Below are 9,392 nucleotides of genomic sequence, written 5' to 3'. Positions count from 1 at the left end.
GTGGGGGGCTCGTTGTTGTTTGAACCACGCCCTCGTGCGCTCTGCCCGGCTGCACGACGCCTGCAGGCCTGGCTCCGTGTGTGTTGTTTATAGATCTGATCTTTTTTTAATGTCCGTTTTCACTGCAGGAATGCTGACAATCACAGATTTCATCATCATACTGCACAGATACTATAAGTCACCAATGGTAGGTCACCCCGACAGATGAGGTCTCTGTGTTCTGCTTAGGGTGACTTTTTTAAAAACCAAGTTCCATTTGTTGTTTTAGGTGCAAATTTATGAATTAGAGGAACATAAGCTGGAAACGTGGAGAGGCAAGTATTCATTGTTTTTGTGGCAGTAAACCTCTTAGTCTTGTCCTACTTTTTATTTATTTTTATTATTATTATTCTTTGTCCACAGAGGTTTATCTTCAAGCAACATTCAAACCTCTGGTCAATATATCACCGGAAGCAAGGTAGGATTTCTAAAATTGTTCTAGATGTTGGTGTTTTCAGTATTTTCCTGCATGCGAATTTGACTGAGATGTTTGTAATGAAATGTTGTTTCCCTTTTTTTAAATTTTTTGTTAACAGCCTTTTTGATGCAGTTTACACCCTCATCAAAAACAAAATTCACCGCCTGCCTGTCATCGACCCCATCACAGGGAATGCACTTTATATTCTGACACACAAGAGGATCCTCAAATTTCTCCAGCTGTTTGTGAGTCCACACACACACACACACACACACACACACATCACTATCAGTCTTTAGCTGGAAATATCTGTAATTAATTTGGAGAGTAGGTCCGTTTAAGCTAATACTCCTCAAGATTCTCTTTGTGCCTTGTCCCTTTTTTATTTGTTTGGCTCCCTCTTGTGGTCAAAGAGAAAATGTAGCTCTTCTCTCTCTCATTTGGTGTGTTTGTTATTCCCAGATGTGTGAAATGCCAAAGCCAGCGTTCATGAAGCAGACTCTGGGTGAGCTGGGCATCGGGACGTACCACGACATCGCCTTCATCCACCCAGACACACCCATCATCAAAGCGCTCAACATCTTTGTAGAGAGACGAGTATCGGCTCTGCCTGTGGTGGATGATTCAGGTGAAGTCCCGACCAACTAACCCTGGCTATGAAGAGCTTTTAATTTCTATTCCTGAATGAATTCTCTTTTTCTCTTGCAGGCAAAGTTGTGGATATTTACTCCAAGTTTGACGTGATTGTAAGTTTACAGCGTCCATTTGCAAAGAGGCGAAGTATCTCGTTTTGAGGCGTAATTGTTTTTTTACTGTTTTTTTTTGTGTGCATGCAGAACTTGGCTGCAGAGAAGACGTACAATAACTTGGACATCACGGTGACGCAGGCTTTGAAACATCGCTCTCAGTACTTTGAAGGAGTTATGAAGTGCCATAAAATGGAAACTATGGAGACGATTGTGGACAGAATAGTCAAAGCAGAAGTGAGACACAAACACGTAAAGATATCGTTATTCAGAGGTAACCTAAGGGAACCTCTTAGCTTCATTAAACCATTTTTATCTTGTTTTTGTTTGGCTGGCAGGTGCATCGGTTGGTGGTGGTGGATGAGCGCTCCAGTATCGAGGGCATAGTTTCTCTTTCAGACATCCTCCAGGCCCTGGTGCTCAGCCCTGCAGGTATAGATGCTCAGCATTGGTAGCCCCAGTCCCCCCCCCCCACACACACACACTGCCCCGGACCCTGAGCTTTCCCCCCTCCCACCTGTCCTCTAACCCTGTCCCAGGTAGGAACAGCAGCTGCTCCACTCGTGGCTGCGATTCAGAGAAGGCATGATGATGTCTGCCATCGTTCTGCTTTGGGCTGCAGTGTTGTGTCCATTATTCCGTACTAACGTTTTAAAATTTTAATCGTAAATTTGTTAAATGTTCAGATTTTATGACCATAAATGCCAAATGAGTTTAAAAGAGATGGGAATGGTTCTTTTTAAAAAACAAAAAACAAACATAACATGGTTTAAATTTGCACAAGCCAGTGTTCTTCACACTTGCGTGAGTGTCTGAGTGAGGTGCTGACACATTTAAATCTGTGTTGCTCTTGTTTTTTAGCTTTTATGAATATTTTCCTCTGGTTCGTCTTCCAGATGTTAACCACACTGTTAACAAGCTGTAGAAACGTCACGTTTGGTATTCTGCTCAGCTGAATGTTGGCCTGTCCTTGTTGTATCTGGAGCCGATTTTGATGTGAAGCATGTTTTGTTATTGACGTGTCTTGGGAAGAAAAAATAACAAGCTTGCCTAATTTTTACCAGTTCCAGTGTGGGATGGCTGTAGCTGCGTGTTTGGGTTGTAGTTTCCCTCAGATCAAAGTTGGCGCGATGCGTTGCGATGAAAACATGGCACACAGGCATTGATCGGCTCCAAAACTGAACCCTGGATTCATTGACATGTTTTGATCGGTCTCCGTCTGTGTGCATCGACGTAGCCGCAGTCTACGAGAAGCTGCTTTCAGCTCGTTGCGGAGTCTAAAACGGGGAGTTGTGGAGCGCTTAGATTTTGAAAACAAAAAGTTCAGTTTAGGCAGACAAGTCCGTCAGACAGATCGATTAGAAGCAGGCTGAGAGAAAACGGCGTCCTGCTAACAACGTTCATGTTGATGTTAATTTACTTTTAAATTCAGCTCCTTTTCCCCACTAAAGGTGTGATGGGATGCTGCTGTTTTTATTTCGTCAGTATGAGGCAGCAAAGGTGAGCGGTGGTGAGAGTAAAGGGTGTAAAAAGGTTCCACTGTTACAGAAGTTTCTTGTTCGTCTGCGCTCATTTATCGCAGCAGGATACTTTGTCCCAGAGCACACCTGAAAACACACAGGAGTGGCTCAATAAACACAACAGACGGTCTAAAATAGTAAAACCGGCCTCCAAACGTTCTCTCCTACCAGAATCATACAGTTTTTACTCTCAGAACAAGGTCCTTTCACACTCCAAGCAGTTCCTTTAAGAACTACCCTTTTTAACCTCAGTGGTTATAATGTTTTGGTTGGTTTGTGTGTCTAACATTAAGAAGCTGTGATTGTTTCCCTGTCTCATACCGATGGCTGCTGTTCTGTCTGTAACATCAGTACATTTATTTCTAATCTTGTCTCGGCAGCTCACGGTTTGTTTGTTTATTTTCTTCTTCTTCTCCTGTTGTCTTCACAGATGCCTGTAAGGAGGAGAGCCTGACTGAATGAGCGGGCGGTCGGTCAGTTTGCGTGATTAAAAACCGAACTGAACCATTCAGGAAGCGAGCGTGTGGAGCTGAGTGAAGGTCCTGGAGACGCCTGCAGTAAAAAAGCCTTTGAATCCAAAGAGTTTGACAGCTGAGTGAAGTGGACTTTCTGCACTGAGAATTGATTTTTTTATTTTTTATTTTTTTCCTCCTCTCTCTCTTTCTCTCTCTCTCTCTCTCTTTGTTTGAACACTGATCCGATGCACACACATTACAGACATTTTAAAGTGTACACACACACACACACACACACACCTGCAGGCAAATCCATCATGTTAACCCTCGAGGGGGGAAGCCGGGCGTTGGATGGATCTGGGCATCAGTGTAGTTACGTTCATGCTGCTGTCACGAGTTACATTTTCCAGCTGATGCATTCACCTTCAGGTGAGCGTTTGCAGATGCAGCTTAGCTAATTTAGTAGCACAACTACACTTTACCCACAGTGAGTTAATGACTGTTATTAAAGAGAAGGTTTGTTGGTGCCAACACAGACCGCTCCGTTGTTATTTGTGCCTTTGGTTCCCCTCCCCCTCCCCGCTTCAGTTTGCGACTAAAACGTTTTTTTTTCAGCTTGTAGTGTCACTGAAATCCGGACATAGACGGCGATATATTCATATATTTTTACCTTCATTTGGCTGCATTGTATCGTTTTTTGCGGAGCTCAGAGGAAAGAGGAACATCTGTAACGATAAAACCAGGTTTCAAAAGGTTTTTAGAGGTTTAAATACTTCCTTTTCCCCCTCTCAGAAACGGTTTTAATGCTTACAAATATGCAATGCGGCTCGTTCATCTCCGCCTTCAACTGCAAATGGGTTTGTTCTCGGGAAACGTAGAGGGAAAATAAAATTTAAAAAAAAACATGTAACAGAAAGCTTTATTTTTATGAATGTGTTTAAAGATTCTGCAGTTTTAATGTTATTTTTGTAAATATATTGTGGCAATATGTCTAGTTCAGAGAACCTTTGTATCAGATCAACATGTACTGTAAATGTGCAAGCATGACAAACTACACTTCAGCAGAATGAATGTTCTTTGTTTTACCCTTTTTTGTTTTTCTTTTTTTTTCTATTTTTCTGGCTGCAGAAAAATAAACAGACACTGAATGTACTCTAAAACTCAAAAAAAAGCTGGATGATTCTTTTTTTTGTTACACACTTTCGGTTTTGGTTTTCAGTTTGTTTTTATATATTCATTTATTTTTTTGTTTTGATGCAGCAACCTTGATGTTTGTGGGGGGTGTATTGGAAACTATTTTATTAAATTAATGTAAAAATAAAAATGCAGAAACCGTTTTACAACCCCATTTTTTTGAGGAAGTTGGGATGTTTTATTCACAATGATAAATATATAAAAATGTTAAACCTAAGAAATCAAACTAAAAAAAAAAAAAAAACTTGTTTTGAAGTTGTTTCTCTCTGTGAAGCATCTCTTCTTCTAACATCAGTCTGTAAACATCCAGGACCCGAGGAGAGCAGCTGCTGGAGGTTTTGGAGGGAACGTTGTCCCATTCTCGTCTGATGGAGGATTCTAGCTGTTTAACAGTCTTTGTTAAATCTTTTGTTACACGATGCATCAGCTGTTTCCATCTGGACTGCAGGCAGGTCAGTTCAGCTCCTGATCTCTTCTGTTATGAAGCCCTGCTGCTGTAATGGATCCAGTCTGAGGTTTAATGTTGTGTTCTGAAATATTTAAGTCCTTCCTGGAAAAAAGATGTCTGGATGGGAGCTCATGATGTTCTAAAACCTGGATGTACTTTTCTGCATCAATGGTGTCTTTCCAGATGTGCAAGCTGCCCATGCTATAGGCATTAATACACCACCATACCATCAGAGAGGCAGGCCTTTGAACTAAGTGCTGAAAACAGGCCTTCTCCTCTTCAGCACGGAGGATGTGGCGTCCGTGGTTTCCAAAAATAAACGTTTTGATTTGTTTTCAACTTTGCCTCAGTTTATCTTAAATGAGCTTTGGTGGTGTTCCTGGATGGTGTTCACATATAGCTTCTTGTTTGCGTGATGGAGCTTTAATCATTATTTGTGACTGACACGGTGAACTGTGATTTGTGGGAGTGTTCCTGAGGCCGTGCAGTGATGTCCAGAACAGAATCAGAACTGTTTTTATGAAGATCGCAGACTTTCAGCCTCGTCCTTTAGGCACAGACATGTACTGTAGCTTATATGTTTAAAGTATTCCAAATTTTTTAGTTATTTACCATTATTCTGAAACTGTTCCACTCTTTACTCACATTTTATTACAGAATGATAAATCTCTGCCCATCTTTACTTCTGAGAGATTTAACTCCTCTAAAATGCTCTTAATACCCACTCTTCTTACTGACCTGCTGTCAATTAACCTAATTAGTTGTAAAAAGCTCCTTCAGCTGATTCTTATTGTTACCACTTCCTTTTGTAGCCTTTTTTGTTGCTCCCGTCTTGAAGTTTAAGATGTTGCAACCATCAAATTCAAAATGATCGTATTTATTCCAAGAAGTGGTACAGTTTTTTAGTTTAAATGTTTAATCTTCACGGTGTTCCTTTTTGTAAAATAAGATGTTGACACTCATCTTTTTCAGAAAAGGGGTTGTGTTCAGTTCACACGCCACTTTCCCATCATTTTAAAACATGTTTAATATAAAGAAAACTGTCTATAGTGCACATTTTTAAAGACAAAACAAATTATTTATTGAAAACAGACTAACTCAATTTAGAATCAATATTTAATGAGCAGAAAGGAAATAAATGGATGAGTGGGTCAGTTTTGTTTACAGTTAAGTGATATTTTACAGCTTTACCTCCTTTCAGAGCAGATTGGTAAACATTTTCAGTCGGGATGAAACTGTGTAACCGAGCCTTTCCTCCTCTACAGAAACGCATCCTGAACATTTTCCCTGAACTAATATTTAGCAGCACGATGGAGAAGTGGTTAGCACTGTTGCCTCACAGCAGGAAGGTTCCGGGTCCGAGCCCCGTGGCTGGACCCTGCGGTCGTTCCGTGTGGAGTTTGCATGTTTGGGGGAGAGGGGGGGGCACTCCGGTTTCCTCCCACATGCATGTTTAGGCTGCCTTCAGGCTCAGACCTGCGAGCTCAGCTTGATTTGTCTGCTTAAAATAAAACGTGGGGGAAACATGTCCTCCCGTGTGCTGGGATCACCTGGATTTTGGAGCTTTCTCGCTTTTAACAGCTCGAAGACAGTTATGGGTTTGATCTGTGTGTGTGTGCTGTGGCTGGCTCTCACACACACACACACACTCCCAGTCTTCTCCCCTGCTGATTACCATATCATGTGAGATTTAGATGCTCGTCTCTCACATGGAGCCGAGGCTTCGCCAGCCGCAGACAGCTGAGCAGTCCTCACCGGGCCCTTCAGCCCCGCTTCCTCCCCGTGGCACGTTGCCCCGAGGATATTTTAGACCAGGGATTGGCAACTAGATGTGCCAGGGAGAGTGCCTGCAAACTTAAAAAGATTTAATTTCTGCTGAACATAATCGCAGCTGATGATTCATCTTTTAAATATATATGTATTTAAAGCCGGCCTGCTCAGAGAAGTCAGCTGTCAGCGTGGAGATGGGGAGATGTTTCTCCAAGCTGCTGCCTCTGTTGTTTAGGTGGGAAGCAGCCACAAGGTGATGCTGTTTGAGCACCTCCTGCCTCTGCAGCTGATCCCATCCTGCCCTAATGAAGAAACCTCTCTGTCTCATTGAGCATTTATATTCCAATACGGGGTGATTGATTTTTTTTATTTTTATTTATTTATTTTTTTTCCCGAGCAGACTTTCCTCCGTTTTTTAAAGGCGCCTTTGAAAGGAATGGCTGGATTTCAGCAGGAAGTTTTTGAGAAGTCGCCTCTAAATGAGGTGGATCTGATGGACTACCAAATGAGGAGGGTAAAACCGGACCAGACCTCGCTCCAGACAATCCGCTTTGATCTCCCAATCTCCCCTATGATATCCAGCTCTGGGAAAGCCTTCACACCTTGTAGCCTTAAAGCAGAAGAAGTGGAGGGAGGGGGGGGGGGCTCCTCCATCTCTCCACCTCCCCTCCTCCTCCTCCTCCTCCTCCTCCTTTCACTGCCCATCTTTTTTCTTAACACACACACCCACACTGGACTCTCTTTTGAAAAGTGTTGGACTTGATTTAAAATTCCTCTTCAGAGTGTGTCATGCATTTTATATGCATGGTGAGTGCAAGAGAGAGGAGGGATATTGAAGGCAGGAAGGTGTGTGTGTGTGTGAGTGCTTCAGTCCAAATGAGCTTCCCTCTGCTTGCTGCTGGCCTCCTCGGGGATCTATCCGTACACACCATCCATTACCACTTTCCCTCATTTTCTTGCTCCCGCTCAACTCTTTCAACATTAGTTTTTACTGCATCATGCTTTTGCACAAATTCCACCGAGCAGCGAAGAAGGAGGAGGAGGAGGCCCCCCCTCAGCCTTTGAAGACAAGTGTGATCAGAGCAGAGGCGAGGGGTGTACAAAAACCTGGCCCCAGGGCATTTGGGGGGGGGTATTTTTTTCTTTTTCCCTTCTTCTTCTTCTTCTTCCCCACCCCGTCTTTGCACTCATATTTAGCAGCATCTGGAGCCAAGGAGGGAGAGGCTGACAAGTGCAGCGTTTGGGGACAGCTTTGATGTCTCGCCTGGGCGCGGCGGCTGCTTCTGTTCCCCCCCTTCGCGAGGAGACAGTCGCCTTGACGCGATCAGGCTCGCAGGCCTCTGATAGATAACAAATAATCAAAGGAGCACGCTGCTCTTCACCTAAAACATCTCTCATTCTCTTTCTGCCTCGCTGACAGCCTGAGAATCAACACAGAATGCAGAAGGAAAAAGAAAGCAGACGTGACTACATCTGCTCCAGAAATCTGATTTATTATTATTATTATTATTATTATAGGAACAATATGATCCCACTATAGCTTATTGTGGATATAGCAGTAAACAACAGAAACACGGTCCACTTTTCTTTCTTTCTTTTCTTTTTCTTGTTTTTTTTTTATAAGTGCTACAGGTTTGTGAGTATAGACGTAAAACAGTGCTACATTCATATATGCACAGAGAATATAAAAATTACAGTATATTGCTATGAAGCTTTTCCTGCTCTGTTTTATACACGCACGCGCCAACATCACAGGAAAACCAGGCACCTTTTCTCGCGACGACGGCGAGGAGGCCTAGGTTGACGTTTATTCCACGTGAGCACTGAGTTATCTGAGCACGAAGCGGACGAAGGTGAAGCTGATTATAGTACAATAACACGACATGGAGCCTATACACAGAGACCTCTCGGTGAACTGAAGGCTTTTCTTCAGGGTGACAGATTAATACAAGGTTCCTTTGGTTTCCAGCTCTCTACGTCTATCCTGTGAGACTGTGGCAGTTTTAAGCTGTGAATTAAAGTTAAATCGACAGTGTAGCAGCTTCAAGCCATTATTCAAAGGGAGAGTTCAGCTCTTTTGAAATGGGATTCTCTGGACAGGTTATTAAGAATTAATATTTTACCTGTTACAGACGGCCTTTTGAACTACCTCCGTTTTTGGAAAAATAGGGTTTAATTCTGCCCAGACTGATGAGCTAACGACTAGTCTGAGTGTCTGAAAAGCTGTTTATTGGTTCCTGCATGCATTCTTCCATCGGAGGTGTGATATTCCTACAAGAAGAGCCCCAGGCCACACGGGAAATGTTACAGCTAGTTGGTCGCTATTTGTGTTTGCAAATAAATATAAAGTTCAATGTAAATAACCGTGTTAGGAAAAATAATGTAAAGGTTTATAAAATAGTGTTCACGTGAACCACTATGAAGTCTGGGATCTTGGAGCTGTTTTGAGACGGCAACGATCCACTTTGTTCCTGCTGGACTAGCCGTTAGCTCATCAGTTTAGTCGGAAACAAACTGAACGGTAAAACTGGACAAAATACATTTTTATATTCGCTCTCCGCTTGGGCGCCCGGGATCCCATAGCAGCTCTTCTTCTATTACTTTATTTTTTTTTATTTACAGTTCTTCTCTTGTTTAGTTGCCATTTCATATCAAAAGTGTAAAAATAGATTAGAAAGATCAATTTTTGAGGTTCATATACGAGCCAGAATCTTGTCATTGTAAAGATAACGGTGAAAACATATCGGCTCTTTCTCCAGATGATGGTTATGCGTACAGCAGCTTCCAATGACGCACGGCGCT

General features: G+C 42.5%; 1 protein-coding gene and 1 long non-coding RNA gene across 7 annotated transcripts in view; both read left to right on the top strand.

Annotated features, from left to right (window-relative positions):
• LOC108239646 (5'-AMP-activated protein kinase subunit gamma-2) overlaps nucleotides 1–4,518 on the top strand; it is a 26,135-nt gene extending 21,617 nt beyond the window's left edge. For 5 of the 6 annotated variants that reach the window (XM_017422486.3, XM_017422487.3, XM_025007266.2 and 2 more), the window contains 9 exons: nucleotides 129–187; nucleotides 269–314; nucleotides 403–457; nucleotides 576–702; nucleotides 920–1,085; nucleotides 1,166–1,203; nucleotides 1,294–1,440; nucleotides 1,542–1,635; nucleotides 3,154–4,518. In XM_017422486.3, the coding sequence (XP_017277975.1) occupies nucleotides 129–187; nucleotides 269–314; nucleotides 403–457; nucleotides 576–702; nucleotides 920–1,085; nucleotides 1,166–1,203; nucleotides 1,294–1,440; nucleotides 1,542–1,635; nucleotides 3,154–3,185 (764 nt within the window). In that variant the 3' untranslated portion in view covers nucleotides 3,186–4,518. Of the gene's footprint in view, nucleotides 1–128; nucleotides 188–268; nucleotides 315–402; nucleotides 458–575; nucleotides 703–919; nucleotides 1,086–1,165; nucleotides 1,204–1,293; nucleotides 1,441–1,541; nucleotides 1,743–3,153 lie in introns of all 6 variants that reach the window. The other variant, XR_001808729.3, reaches the window with a different exon arrangement.
• A 118-nt stretch (nucleotides 4,519–4,636) lies between these two features.
• LOC119618040 lies at nucleotides 4,637–5,159 on the top strand. The gene is made up of 2 exons (XR_005234561.1): nucleotides 4,637–4,824; nucleotides 4,917–5,159. It is a non-coding gene; the product is annotated as an uncharacterized LOC119618040 (long non-coding RNA).
• The last annotated feature ends 4,233 nt before the right edge of the window (nucleotides 5,160–9,392 follow it).

The sequence above is a fragment of the Kryptolebias marmoratus genome, linkage group LG20 (assembly GCF_001649575.2).
Source record: "Kryptolebias marmoratus isolate JLee-2015 linkage group LG20, ASM164957v2, whole genome shotgun sequence".
NCBI lineage: Eukaryota > Metazoa > Chordata > Actinopteri > Cyprinodontiformes > Rivulidae > Kryptolebias > Kryptolebias marmoratus.
This window is presented reverse-complemented; position numbering and strand designations above follow the sequence as displayed.